Source organism: Miniopterus natalensis, chromosome 8, assembly GCF_054644295.1.
Source record: "Miniopterus natalensis isolate mMinNat1 chromosome 8, mMinNat1.hap1, whole genome shotgun sequence".
NCBI classification, from domain to species: domain Eukaryota; kingdom Metazoa; phylum Chordata; class Mammalia; order Chiroptera; family Miniopteridae; genus Miniopterus; species Miniopterus natalensis.
In genome coordinates, this window is record NC_142088.1 from 76,558,368 (window position 1) to 76,571,491 (window position 13,124).

The following is a 13,124-nucleotide window of genomic DNA, read 5'->3' on the forward strand; positions in this document are numbered from 1 at the left end:
GAGTGCCCATCTGCAGGCCACCCGGCACCCAGGGGCGCGGGCTCTGTTAGATGCGGCTGAGCACAGGGAACCTGGGGACAACGGGCCACAGCAGCTGGTCTGGGCCAGCCCAGGCCCACGGGCCACCCTCTCTCCTCCTGACCTGGGCCTCTGTCTGTCTTGGTCCTTGAAGCCCTCCACCTACCTGTAGTCCCAGAACTTTGATTCTCTCAGAGTGTGTACTTGCAGTAGGAGTGTGCTGGTGTCTCTGTGGTTACTATTTCTGTGTGACTGCAAACCTCAAAGCACAGCTGTACCCCCCCAGTTCCCGGGTCTGGTGACCCCAGACTGAGGGGCTGGCTTGGCAGCCACCTGCAGCTGCTCCCTGGCACAAAGAAAGGCCTCACTGGCGAGTCACAGCGTGAGCAATGAGGGGTTAAAAATCTGTTTTTTGTTGTTTTTTTAAGTGAACACAAATATAAGACCTTTTAGACAGCCTCCCTTATGGAGTGAACAGGATCTATAATTGGTGAGACTTTTTTTTAACACACAGAAATCACCCCCTCTTTAAGAGGGGAGTTGGGCCAGTGAGGCCCTGATGAGTCTACAGCTGGAACCCTGGTAGCTCCTCTCCGTGATTTGCCCCATTCCATAGATTCCGAGGCATACACTGTATTCTCATTTTAGTACTTCTGGAATCAGGCTGTCTTAAGATTGGTGGTGTCCAGGGTTCAATGAAATATGTTACCTTTGTTGGCAAGTTATGTTTTTAATTGAAATAAAATTCACATACTATAAAGTTTACCATTTTTTTAAAATGTCCAATTCAGTGATTTTTAGTGTATTCACAAGTTGTGAATCACGCTAATTCCAGAGCATTTTCATCACCCCAGATCAAAGCCCCAGACCTGTTTGCAGTCACTTCCTGTCCTCCCCCCCTTCCTGACAGCCACTAATCTGCTTCCTATCCCTGAGTTTGCCTTCTCCAGGCAGCTAATAGAAATGAAATCAAACCATGTGTAGCCTTTGTGTCTGGCTTTGTTCACTTATCTGTTTTTTAGGTTCATCCGTGTTGTAGCATGTGTCAGTACTTCATTTCTTTATATCATGGCTAAATGATATTCCATTGTATGGATAGATACTAGTTTTTTAACTCATCAGTTGATGCATACTTTCATTGTTTTTACTTCTCGGCTATTATGAATATGCTGCTATGAGCATTTGTTACAAGTTTTTGTATGGACTTGTTTTCAGTTCTCTTGTGTATATGCCTGTAGTAGAACTGCTGGGTCACATGGTAACTCTTATGTTTAACTTTTCAAGGACCAGCCAGACTGATTTCCACAAAGGCTGCTGCACTGTTTACATTCCCACCAGCAATGCATGAGGTTCTGATTTCTCCATGTCCTTGTCACCACTGCTACCTGTCTTGATTACAGTCATCACAGTGGACGTGCAGTGACATCCCGTTACAATTTTGATTAGCATTTCCCTAATGACTGACGATGTTGAGTGTCTTCTCATGTGCTTACTGGCCTCTTAATATATCTTTTTTGGAGAAATGTCTACTCAAATATTTTGCCCATTTTAAAATTATTTTTCTTTTTATTGCTGAATTGTTCTCTAGACCTTTATCAGATACATGATTAGCTAATATTTTCTCCCATCCTGTGGGTTTTCTTTTCATTTTCCTGATAGTTTCCTTTGAAGCACAAAGTTTTTAATTTTGACAAAGTCCAGTGTTTTAATTGCTTGTGCTTTTAGTGTCATATTTGAGAAACCATTGCCTAATTCAAGGTCACAAAGACTCACCCCTATGTTTTCTTCTTTGAGGTTTATAAATGTATAGTTTGATTTATATAAATATAAACATTATATATGTTTATATGGGGTGGGGCAAAAGTAGGTTTACAGTTGTGAATACACGAAAGTTTATTCTTGTATTATTATTTATTCATTACTGTGTTATTTTCCGTACGAACAACTGTAAACCTGCTTTGTCCCACCCTGTATATAGTGTTATAGGGTAGCTCTTCCATTTAGGTCTTTAATCCATTTTTATTTCATTTTTGTACATGGTGTGAGGTGAGGGTCCAACTTCATTCTTTTGCATGTGGATATGCAGGTGTCCTAATCCCATTTGTTGAAGAGACTGTTCTTTCCCCTTGGCCGGCCTTGGCACCCTTGCTGAAATTCTGCTGGCCCTAAATGTATGAGCTCATTTCTGAACTTTCACTTCTGTTCCATTGATCTCTGTGTCCTTATGCCAGTACTACACCGTCTTCACTGTCACAGTTTTATAGTAAGTTTTGAAATTGGGAGGTGTCAGTCCTCCAAATTAGGCCTCCTTTTATAAGATTGTGTTGGCTCCTGTGTCCTTTGCAGGAAGTTATTTTCTTAACATTTTAAGTGTAGCAAACCGTCTTCTTTTGACATGAGCCATGAGTTGCAGAAACAGATCACAGGCATTTGGAGCCACGTGTGCTCAGACTGGTCAGAAATAAAGGGGCAGATGCAGGGAATGAGACGGTTCCTGTGGGGTTTACCTGTCGTTCTGAGGTCAGTTCTCACAGGTACATAGGATGCCACTGCGGGGTCTCTAAGTGCACACTCCCGGTGCAGAGCCTCCTGCAGTGGTCCTCCCTCCCTCCCTCCCTGCTGCTCTCTCTTGCTCCTTCCTTCCCCAAAATGCTCCTTTTCATCTGGCACTGAACACTAGGAACGCAGAAATGAACAAGACCTAAAAGGTACCTGCTCTCATTGAGCTTGTATCCTAATGGGAAGGCCACGTAACAGAACGATTGAGATCATTATAAATTGTGCTAGGGAGAATTAAGGGGGAAGGGTAGTTATTGTGATTAAGAATATCAGAGAAATGCTCTCAGAGGAGACGACTTAAAGATTGAGAAGGAGTGAGCTACTCCAATGCCAAGGTGGGTGGGGGCAGGGGAAAGGGTCTGGTCAAAGGAGACTGTGTGTGCAAAGGCCCCGGCCTGGAAGAATTCAGTGGGGTCAAGGAATAGACATCGGGGTGGCCAGAGTGAGGGTGAGCGTGACCGGCTCACTCAAGGCCATGGAGAACTCGATTTTATTCTTAGCACATTTAGATACACAGAAAGTTCTAACCAGGGAGGGGCATTGCGAAATAGTTAAAAATAACATTTCCAAAGAGTTTGTAATGATGTCCTCACAATGTGCTCTTGATTTTAACAAGCAGAAAAACATAACTGAATAATTGCTGTGTTCCCAATTACGGTTTTAAAAAGAATGTGTGGAGATGAATTGCAGCGTCAGCAGAATGAGACTTAGCTGGATGCCAGCGGTGGCTGTCCCTGGGCAGGCCGTGGCTGTCATTTCCCTCTCCACTTCTCAGTCCTTTCCAAATTTTCCAGAAATGCCATGTGTCAATTTTCTAATCAGAAAGGAAGGAAAATGTTACTGTTGAAGTGCACACTCCTGGCGGCCCTGGCAGGTGGAGTAGACAAGGGCTGGGGAGGAAGCCGTGTGGCCCAAGGCCAGGCTCCTGCACTGGGTCCAGGGCACCCTCACTGACCACACCCGCCTCCTCCCAGTTTGAAGGCTGCTCGAAGGCTTACTCTCGCCTGGAGAACCTGAAGACACACCTGCGGTCGCACACCGGGGAGAAGCCGTACGTGTGTGAGCACGAGGGCTGCAACAAGGCCTTCTCCAACGCCTCGGACCGTGCCAAGCACCAGAACCGCACGCACTCCAACGAGGTACCCGCGGGCGCGCACGTGGGCCCCATGTGTAAATGCATCGCCCCATGGCTTCTAGGCGACTGGATGCCAGGTGCCCTCCCCACCGCTGACCCGTGGCAGCTCAGCACAGGGCAGCAGCCCCCACCACGGCCTGGCTGCTGGTGAGGACACGCTCCACCCGCTAGTGCTGCGGTCCTGCTCCGTAGCAGAGCCCCGGTGAGGCTGAGAACGCCCACGTGGGGAAGTCGGCGGGAGCCCATGGTGTCCGCTGTACCCACCTCCTAGTCCCTGCCCAGCCCATCAAATACTGTCACTCGGGGAGACTCGGGAAAGAGCATTTCTAAAAGCTTAGGTAAATTTTGGACCCCAGAGGGACTTGCTCCAATGCTTATAAAAAGTTAGAGGGATTCCCAAAGGCATCTGAACCCTTCAGTCTCTACAGACAAGCTGACCTTGAAGGGGGGGGGCTGTGTATGTGTATATGTTAATATGTTATGCATGTGGGTGTGGATGTACATGTGTATGTATTATGTGTGGGGAGAAATATGCATGTGAATTTATAAATATGTACACATGTGGCTCTGCATGTTTGTATGTGTCTACATGCACATGTAAGCATGCATACTTGTGTATGTGTGTGCCTATATGCATGGGGTATATATCTGCATGTAGACATGTGTGTAAGCATGTATACTCATGTGCGTGTGTGCATCTGCATGCCTGTATGCATTGGGTATGTGTCTGCATGTAGATGTATGTGTACACATGTGGGTGTGCATGTACATGTGTGGGTGTGGGGGGTGTATGTACATGAAGCTCAGGACTGAGCTTTAGAAACCCTGGGTTTACATCCTGTTCCTGGGTGACTCTGAGCAGTGTCTTTGCCACTCTGAACCTGCCTTTTCCTCATTAGAGAGCTGGGGGTGCTAGCGCTGCCTCACAGGTGTAACACTCACTACTGATGTCAAAACCCAGCGCCCTGGTCACGGGGGAGGCAGCATTATGATCACACCAGGCCCTGTGTCCTCCCTTCCGCCACAGTCTCTCATCTGTCCCCAGCTTGTGGCGGGGGCTCCCTTAACCACGTGCTTACCTGCCAGGAATGGTGGCAGACAGGCTGGCAGGGCAGGCCCCTTCCACCCAGAGGGCATGACTGCAAACAGGGGGAGCACCTTCCAGCTGTGCCAGGCAGGGTCTGCAAAGCAGGTGGCGTGGCTTCAGAAGCGTGGGAGGGCACCCGTCCCGAGTTTGCCTTCGTGGCCCATCCATAAGGCCGCCTGCTCTTCTTCCCAGAAACCTTATATATGCAAGATCCCAGGCTGCACCAAGCGGTACACGGACCCCAGCTCTCTCCGGAAGCACGTGAAAACAGTGCACGGCCCGGATGCCCACGTCACCAAGAAGCAGCGCCACGACCTGCACCTCCGGGCCCCATTGCTCAAGGGGGATGGGGACAGTGAGGCCAACACGGAGCCGGGCGGCCAGGGCTCTGAGGAGCGCCCCGAGGCCAGCAGCACCAGCCAGGCCGCAGAGGACTGCCTGCACGTCACGGCCATCAAGACCGAGAGCTCCGGGGTAAGCAGAGAGGGGCAGGGGCGGCCCGGGCCCCCAGGAAGCCAAGCCCAGCGGGCCAGGCCATTCCGTAGTGCTACTGTGGTCCAGAGCCTCCACTGCAGCTGTGGCCCTACCCTGGGCCCCTCCCCAGGCATGCCACATTGTCCCTCCTTTCTCCAGCTGGACTTTCTTCCCTTTGCCCCATGGGCCTCTCAGAAGCTCTCTTGTGGCAGGTCCTGTTCTGCTGGGCAGGCTGTGGGCACAGGGAGTGCCCGCCCCTTCAAGGCCAGTCTGCAAGGGGGCAGGGGTGGTTCCTGATGTCCACCTTTCTAACCAACACCAGAGCCGCATCAGGCTCCCTCCCCTCTGTCCTGTCTGCACCTTCACCCCTCTGACCTCTACTCCTTTTGTGCTAACCACCTGTTCTTTGTCTCTACCTCTTTTCCCGACTGTACCTCCCCTAAGGATAGACGTTACTGAGGTGAGCAGAGAAGCCGGTGGGGGTGTGGGCGGGCTGGCATGAGTGAGGGTGGGCTGGGTGCCTGTCCAGAACACGGGAAGGTGGTTTGGATGGGTAGATGGCAGGCACTGCAGGTGGCACTGCAGAACAGGCCACAGCTGGCAGCAAGAGTCAAGCTAACAGGTGCAGGAGCAAGCGGTGGGGACCAAGCCCGCATGAGGGACAGGGCAGAGTGGAGGCGTGGGTTAGGGCTGCAGAGGACAGACGTACAGAAGGTGTTGAGTGCCAGAGTAAGGAACATGAGTGCTGTCATGGACAGGATGGAGCTTTCAGCTTCTGAAAAAAAGGTCCAGAATTTGGGAGCAATCAGCCTATAAATGAGCCCAGAGGTGCCACATTTAGGGTGAGCCTCACTGGGGCTCAGAGTCCAGGTTCCATGGGGTTCTGCACGGCACACACGTGCCATGAGCTCCCAGCCCCTCTGCCCCAACCCAGAGCCAGGACTGGTTTGATCAGCGGTTCCACCTCCCTGTCCTTCCCCTTTCTAACACCCTCCCTCTGGCCTGTCGGGAAGGCAGGAGTCAGCAGCATTCACTGTTCTTGGCTTCATGGCAGTTGTTGCGAATGCTTAAGTACCTCTTTCATGTCAACTTCCTGTGGCTTGGGCAGCTTCCACGGGGCACAGCTTCGAAGTGTCCACATGTTGAAAGCTCACCAGGCAGGACTCCGACCTGGACACTGGTTGGGAGAGCTTAGAGCACAGGGTGGGGTCAAGGGGGCTGACAGTTGCTGGGTGTCTTCTACATGCTGACCACCCATTCTGCCCATCCACTAACTCTGCCCTGAAGGCAGTTCAGGTCCATCTTATAGTTGGGAGAAGCCAAGGCTCCTCCACAGGGCAGCCTCCTTCCTCCCCTGGGTGTGCAAGGGTGCGTTGTGGGTGCAGGCATGGGTGCGGGGCCAGGTGGATGCTCACACCTCTGAGTCTGACCTTTTCACCACATCTCTACAGCTGTGTCAATCCAGCCCCGGGGCCCAGTCGTCCTGCAGCAGTGAGCCCTCTCCCTTGGGCAGTGCCCCCAACAATGACAGTGGTGTGGACATGCCGGGGACAGGGCCTGGAAGCTTGGGAGATCTGACAGCTCTGGATGACACGCCCCCAGGGGCTGACACCTCAGCCCTGGCTGCCCCTTCTGCTGGCAGCCTGCAGCTGCGCCAACACATGACCGCCATGCACCGGTTAGAGCAGCTCAAGAAGGAGAAGCTCAAGTCACTTAAAGATTCCTGCTCGTGGACTGGGCCAGCTCCACACACCCGGAACACCAAGCTGCCTCCCCTCCCGGGAAATGGTGAGTGCAAGTGCTGGTGTGTGGGCTGGGGAGGGACTGAGCCTGGGGCAGCACCATGTGCCCACTCACTGGATGACCACAGTAGGATGAATCTTATCCACCATTGCAGACTAGGAAACAGGCTTAGAGAGGTGAAAACGCCTCACTTAAAGCAATGGCAGAACTGAGACTTTTTAGCCCAGGCCTGAGTGGCTGCAAAGCCCACGCTCTTTCAGCTACACCATGCTGCACCCTGTAACCCCCTAAAAACAAGCACACCCTTCTCACATCATCCCCTTCCTCATGAGTCATTCAGTCACTTATTAGGCACCTGCTGTGAACACCGCAGCAAAGGCCCTGGGCAGGAGTGATAGCATCCCATGGTCCCCGTGGTTAGAAGGAGCATACAGTGAGAAGGCCAGTCACCCTCAGAGTTAGCCACAGAGCACTGAGGTAGAGCTGTGCGGAGGAGGGAGAAATCATGTCCACTGGGGAAGGGCAGGGAGGACTGCATGTAGGAGGCAGCCCTGTGTTCAGCCTCAAGAGGTGTTGCCCAAGCTTTGAGATGGAAAGCAGTTTCACCAAGCATTTCTCGGGTGCTGCCCTGTGCTGGGCAGTGCACCGGGCACACTGGGCTGCCCTCCAGGGACTGACAGTGTGGACCATAGGACTAGGTTACTGAGACGTGAACACTGGGATGTGCCACCCAGCCCTTCCCTGAAGGGAGGACTTGGCTCAGCTGTAGAGGGAACTGCTAGCAGATGGTCTTCAACTCTGCCTCCTAGAGATCCCTGGGCAGCTGAGCTGCCTCGCCCAAGGTCACCCCTTCCTGGGGTGGCCTCTGTCCACTGCTGATCACTGCAAAGTGTAAGGGCTGTTCCAGGCCCAGAGCTCCCTGGAAGCAGCCAAGGCTGCTGTGGGGCCCGTCACTGCTCATTTCTCTGCCTGCTTTGCTGCCTTTGCTCCCTCCCATGGACATGGGTCTCCTGGCAGCCTGCTCAGTAGACCCGGCCCCGGGGAGCCCGACCGGCAGCGCCCATTCTTGGAGGGTGAGGGTGCTGGGAGGCTGTGGCCAGGACCCCCGGGCTTTTCTGAGTAACTCAGCCCTGTGGCGAGGCCGTGGGATCGCAGCTGGGAATGAAGAGCACCCGGTGGACAGGATTCGGGGCGGGGCGCACAGGGACCCGGCCCTGACCGCTGCCGCCGGGGCAACAGTGCCACCCTTCGCCCACTTCCCGCCCCGCGGAAGGCACCGGCCGAGCGCCTCCCTGCGCCGGGCCGAGCCGGCCTCCAGCTGCAGCCCCCGCGCGCCCCAGCGCCGGCCCGCCGCGAGCTGACCCCTCTCCTCCCCACAGGCTCCGTCCTGGAAAACCTCGGGGGCGGCGGGGCCGGCCGGCCGGCGGGGCTGCTGCCCAACCCGCGGCTGTCCGAGCTGTCGGCCGGCGAGATGACCATGCTGAGCCACCTGCAGGAGCGCCGCGACAGCGCCACCAGCACGGTCAGCTCCGCCTACACCGTGAGCCGCCGCTCCTCCGGCATCTCCCCCTACTTCTCCAGCCGCCGCTCCAGCGAGGCCTCGCCGCTGGGCGCCGGCCGCCCGCACCACGCCAGCTCGGCCGACTCCTACGACCCCATCTCCACGGACGCGTCGCGGCGCTCCAGCGAGGCCAGCCAGGGCAGCGGCGCGGGCGCGGGGCCGCTCAGCCTGACGCCCGCGCAGCGCTACAGCCTGCGCGCCAGGTACGCGGCGGCCACGGGCGGGCCGCCCCCCACGCCGCTGCCCGGCCTGGAGCGCGGGAGCCTGCGCGCGCGGCTGGCCCTGCTGGACGCGTCCGAGCGCGCGCTGGGGCCCCGGCGGGGCAGCGGCGGGCCGGCCTACGGCCACGCGGGGCCCGCGCCCGCCTTCCCCCACGAGGTCCCCGGCAGCGGGGCGCGGCGGGCCAGCGACCCGGTGAGGCGGCCCGACGCCCTGGCTCCCCCACGGGTGCAGCGCTTCCACAGCGCCCACGACGTGAGCCCAGGGCTGCCGCCCTGCGCCGCCGAGAGGCGCGGCCTCCGCCAGCAGGGTCCCTCCAGCGCGGACGGCACCCTGGCCCGCGGCAGCTACTCTCCCCGACCGCCCAGCATCAGCGAGAACGCGATGATGGAGGTGCTGGCCGCGGGGGCCGACAGCGCGGGGCCTGAGGGCAACTTGGTGCTGCCCGAGGACGACCTGGTGCTGCCCGACGACGTGGTGCAGTACATCAAGGCGCATGCAGGGGGCGCCCTGGATGAGAGCATCTCTCAGGTGTATCCCCCGGAGAGCACCTGCTTCTCTGAACACCCCAAACTGCCCAGCCCAGGGCTGCTGGGCCAGCGCAGGATGGCGGCTGCGGACTCCAACGTGGGCCCCCCTCCTCCTGTACTGGGAGGCTGCCAGCTGGGCTATGGCGCCTCCTCTAGCCTGAACAAAAACAGCATGCCTGTGCAGTGGAATGAGGTGAGCTCTGGCACCATGGATGCCATGCCCAGCCAGGTGAAGCCTCCACCCGTTCTGCAGGACAACCTGGCTGTGGTGCAGCAGAAGCAGGCCTTTGGCCAATACCCAGGCTACAACGCACAAGGCCTGCAGCCGAGCCCACGGGGTCTGGACAGCACACAGCCACACCTGCAGCCCTGCAGTGGAGCCCCCTCTGTGCCCAGGATAAATTATATGCAGCAGCTTCGGCAGGCAGGAGCAGGTGGCCAGTGTCCCAGCATGACCACCACAGTGAGCCCCCACACCAGCTACGGCCAAGCCCACTCCCAGCTGAGCTCCAGTACCATGGGCGGGGCCCTGAACCAGTTCCCTGCATCCTGCAGCAACCTGACAGCCAAGCCAGGCCACCTGGGGCTCCCCCAGCAAATGGAAGTTGCTCCCGACCCCTCCATGATGAGCAGTAGCCGAAGGGAACTTGGGGCCCCCAATTCCACCTTGTCCGGGATGGCACCACCACATGCAGCCCAGAGCTACCCACAGCAAAGCCATCACCTGGCAATGCCCATGAGCCAGGAGAACTACCACCAGGGCCCCAGCCTTCTGCCTTCCCACCAGCCTGGCTTCATGGAGCTCCAGCAGGGCACAGTGGGGCTCGTTGGATCAAGCTTTGGCGTAGTGCAACCCCGGCCACCCCCTGAGCCCAACCCTGCTGGCCGCCACCGTGGAGTACGTGCTGGGCAGCAGCTGGCCTATGCCAGGGCCACTGGCCATGCCATGGCTGCTATGTCAGCCAGCCAGGAGATGGCAGAGTCTGTGCCCAAGGGAGCAATGGGCACTATGGTGTCTCTGCCTCCTCAGCTGCCCCCACAGGACACAGGCGGGGCCCAGGACCACAACATGCTATACTATTATGGCCAAATCCACATGTATGAGCAGAATGGAGGCCTGGAGAACCATGTAGGCTGCCAGGTCATGAGGCCCCAACCACCACAGCCACAGGCCTGCCCGGAGAGCGTCCAGCCCCAGCCCTTGCCCTCACCAGGGGTCAACCAGGTGTCCAGCACTGTGGACTCCCAGCTACTAGAAGCCCCCCAGATTGATTTTGATGCCATCATGGATGACGGCGATCACTCGAGCTTGCTCTCGGGGGCCCTGAGCCCCAGCTTCCTCCACAATCTGTCCCAGAACTCCTCCCGCCTCACTACCCCCCGGAACTCCCTGACGCTGCCCTCCATCCCCACGGGCATCAGCAACATGGCTGTTGGGGACATGAGCTCCATGCTCACCAGCCTGGCCGAGGAGAGCAAGTTCCTGAACATGATGACCTAAGGCCCCAGCCCTGGTGCTGAGGGACCCAGCAGAACCATCATTTCCAGAGCAGGGCTGTCATCCATCTTGTCTTTTTCCAAAAAAGTATTACTAGGTCTGAGGGGTGTGCCAGTGGCTGGCTCAGACCACAGTGCTTAGGCAAGTTTACGTGCATCCTGTCTGGTCTTCTTTGGGGTTATTTTTCAGAACACTGAAAAAAATCTCAATAGCAAAGACTCGTTTACACAGTGCTCCCACCTCTGGTGTTTAGGGGACACTCTGCTCCAGCTCTTTTGCGATCATTTCGCTAATGAGGAATTCCACTGGCCAGGCTCTCCAAGCACACAAGGAAAAGGGGAGAGGAGCTACAGTTGGGTTGAATCTGAAAGCCATACTGGACATTCTAATCTGGGAAGATGAGCTTCTCATTCCAATACTGCAAGGAAAAGGAGTTGCTGGCCCACCAGAATCCCTCTGCGAAGCTTGATTCATGAGGCCTCTAATGCCCCTTGTCACGGAGGAAAAACAGAGTTTACCTAGATGACCTGGAAGCACATCCTGATTTCAGGGTTGGTAGAGCTGGCATCTCTATCCCGCAGAGCCAACTTTGCAACTGGCAGACTGTCCAAGTGTGTACTAATGAATAAAGGATGGAAGTATTCCAGAAAAGGGAAAGAGAATCACAAGCTCGGGGCCTGCCCAGAAGCCGCCTGGGCTCTCCAGACCGTGTTTACAGTGTTCACGTGTGTAAGACGCAGCCTCCCTGAAAAGAACGCTTATTTCTAAATACCTCGGGGCTTCTGGAGCTGCTGTGGCTAGGGATGGACCGAGGGCATCAAGTGTGGGATGGGACCTTTAGGAAGGGAGTGCACGGGCCCAGCCGCAGGCCTGCCTGGAGGTCTCCAGTAGGAAGAGGAAGTCACATGTTTACCCAGCCCTGTCGCTCCATTCACTGGCCACCCACTTTACCCCAGGGCTTGAGGCAGCCCTGCCCAGGTCCCTCCAGGCCATGCTGTCCACTCACCAGCAGCCCAGTGGTCGGTGCCAAGCCACACATGCAGTCCAGGCATCTGCTGGATCCCTTCCCTCTGCCCCATCGTTCAGTTCAGAGAGTGATGGCACGCATGGTGTTTGGTGGGAGCAGGAGGGTAAAGGAGCTGATTCCTGGGACTCTGAGGACCATCACTGAGCTCTCCTGTTCAGTGTGACCAGGCCCTAGGCCCAGATGGAATGTGGAACTGGCGTCAGAAGATACTCCTGAGTATACTATAGGATGAATTGGTGCGTCCTCCCCAAAACACACATACACCACCACCACCCCCACCTTCCCCATGTTGAATTTGTGGCAACCTTGCCAAAAGCAACTGCACCACTATGAGCTTGATACTGACTGTGACCCTGGCTCCAGGCAGGAGAGGCCCAACACCTACCTGGGCCCTCTGCATCCCAGAACATCCAGTGCTTTGTTAGGGTCCAGAGAAAGGCCAAGTCCAAGCAACGGCCCTGGGAGAGGTCCAGGGTCTGGGCTCTGTGGTAGCCGTTCATTCCCTGGGCTAGGATTTCACTACCATTCTCACCCTGTACATAGCCTGTACAGAAGAGTTGTCCCTGAAAATACTGTAGGTGAGTCATCCAGCCAAATTTATATCTCCAAAACATTTCTAGCTTTTTTCTACATGCTATGAATTGAGATGACATGCTCAACTTGTAAATAAGTCTTTTTGTACATTAAAAAGTAATTTTTTCATAATTTATTTTGTCTGTCTGCTTCCTCCTTGACAGTAGTTAATGAGAACCTGAGCAGTAAATTTGGTGCATCTGAACTGAAATTAGGCTGTATTTTTTTTCCCATTGGTGTCAAAATGGACTGTCCCACATTTGCCCAGAAATGCTTAATGCAGAGGTATTTACTGGCTATGTGTGTTTTCTCTCTGCGGGTGGGGGGGTGGGAGGGTTCAGCAATTTACAGTCAATATCTGGCTGCTCTTCCAGGAGCTGCTCTGAACATCTTCGCTGATACGCTGAGAGCCACTCCAGGTGTAGTTCCAGGCACTCCTCATGTCTGAATCTCCTCCTCGAGGGCCAGTCTGGTGACACATTTGAGTTGGGATGGGTGGGGCTGGGGAGAAGACAGACCCTCTGCTCTGGTGCGGGCAGAAGGAGAGTCAGGAAGCTGGACCGCAGGATACCCGGCAGCCAGCGTTCAGCCACGGGGCCGGTGGGGAGCAGCCACGGGCAGGGCCTCAGTCCCGGGGGCGGCTGTGGCAGGCACGCGGGGAGGGCTCAGGTCTGGTAAGAGATCAGTCAACCGCTGGCAG

At 55.7% G+C, this 13,124-nt stretch overlaps 1 protein-coding gene across 1 annotated transcript in view; it reads left to right on the forward strand.

The window, feature by feature from the left end:
• GLI2 (GLI family zinc finger 2) overlaps window positions 1-12,556 on the forward strand; it is a 237,076-nt gene extending 224,520 nt beyond the window's left edge. The window contains exons 11-14 of the mRNA XM_087819912.1: window positions 3,552-3,716; window positions 4,992-5,273; window positions 6,725-7,061; window positions 8,396-12,556. Of these exons, the coding sequence (XP_087676038.1) occupies window positions 3,552-3,716; window positions 4,992-5,273; window positions 6,725-7,061; window positions 8,396-10,827 (3,216 nt within the window). The 3' untranslated portion in view covers window positions 10,828-12,556. The remainder of the gene's footprint in view (window positions 1-3,551; window positions 3,717-4,991; window positions 5,274-6,724; window positions 7,062-8,395) is intronic.
• The last annotated feature ends 568 nt before the right edge of the window (window positions 12,557-13,124 follow it).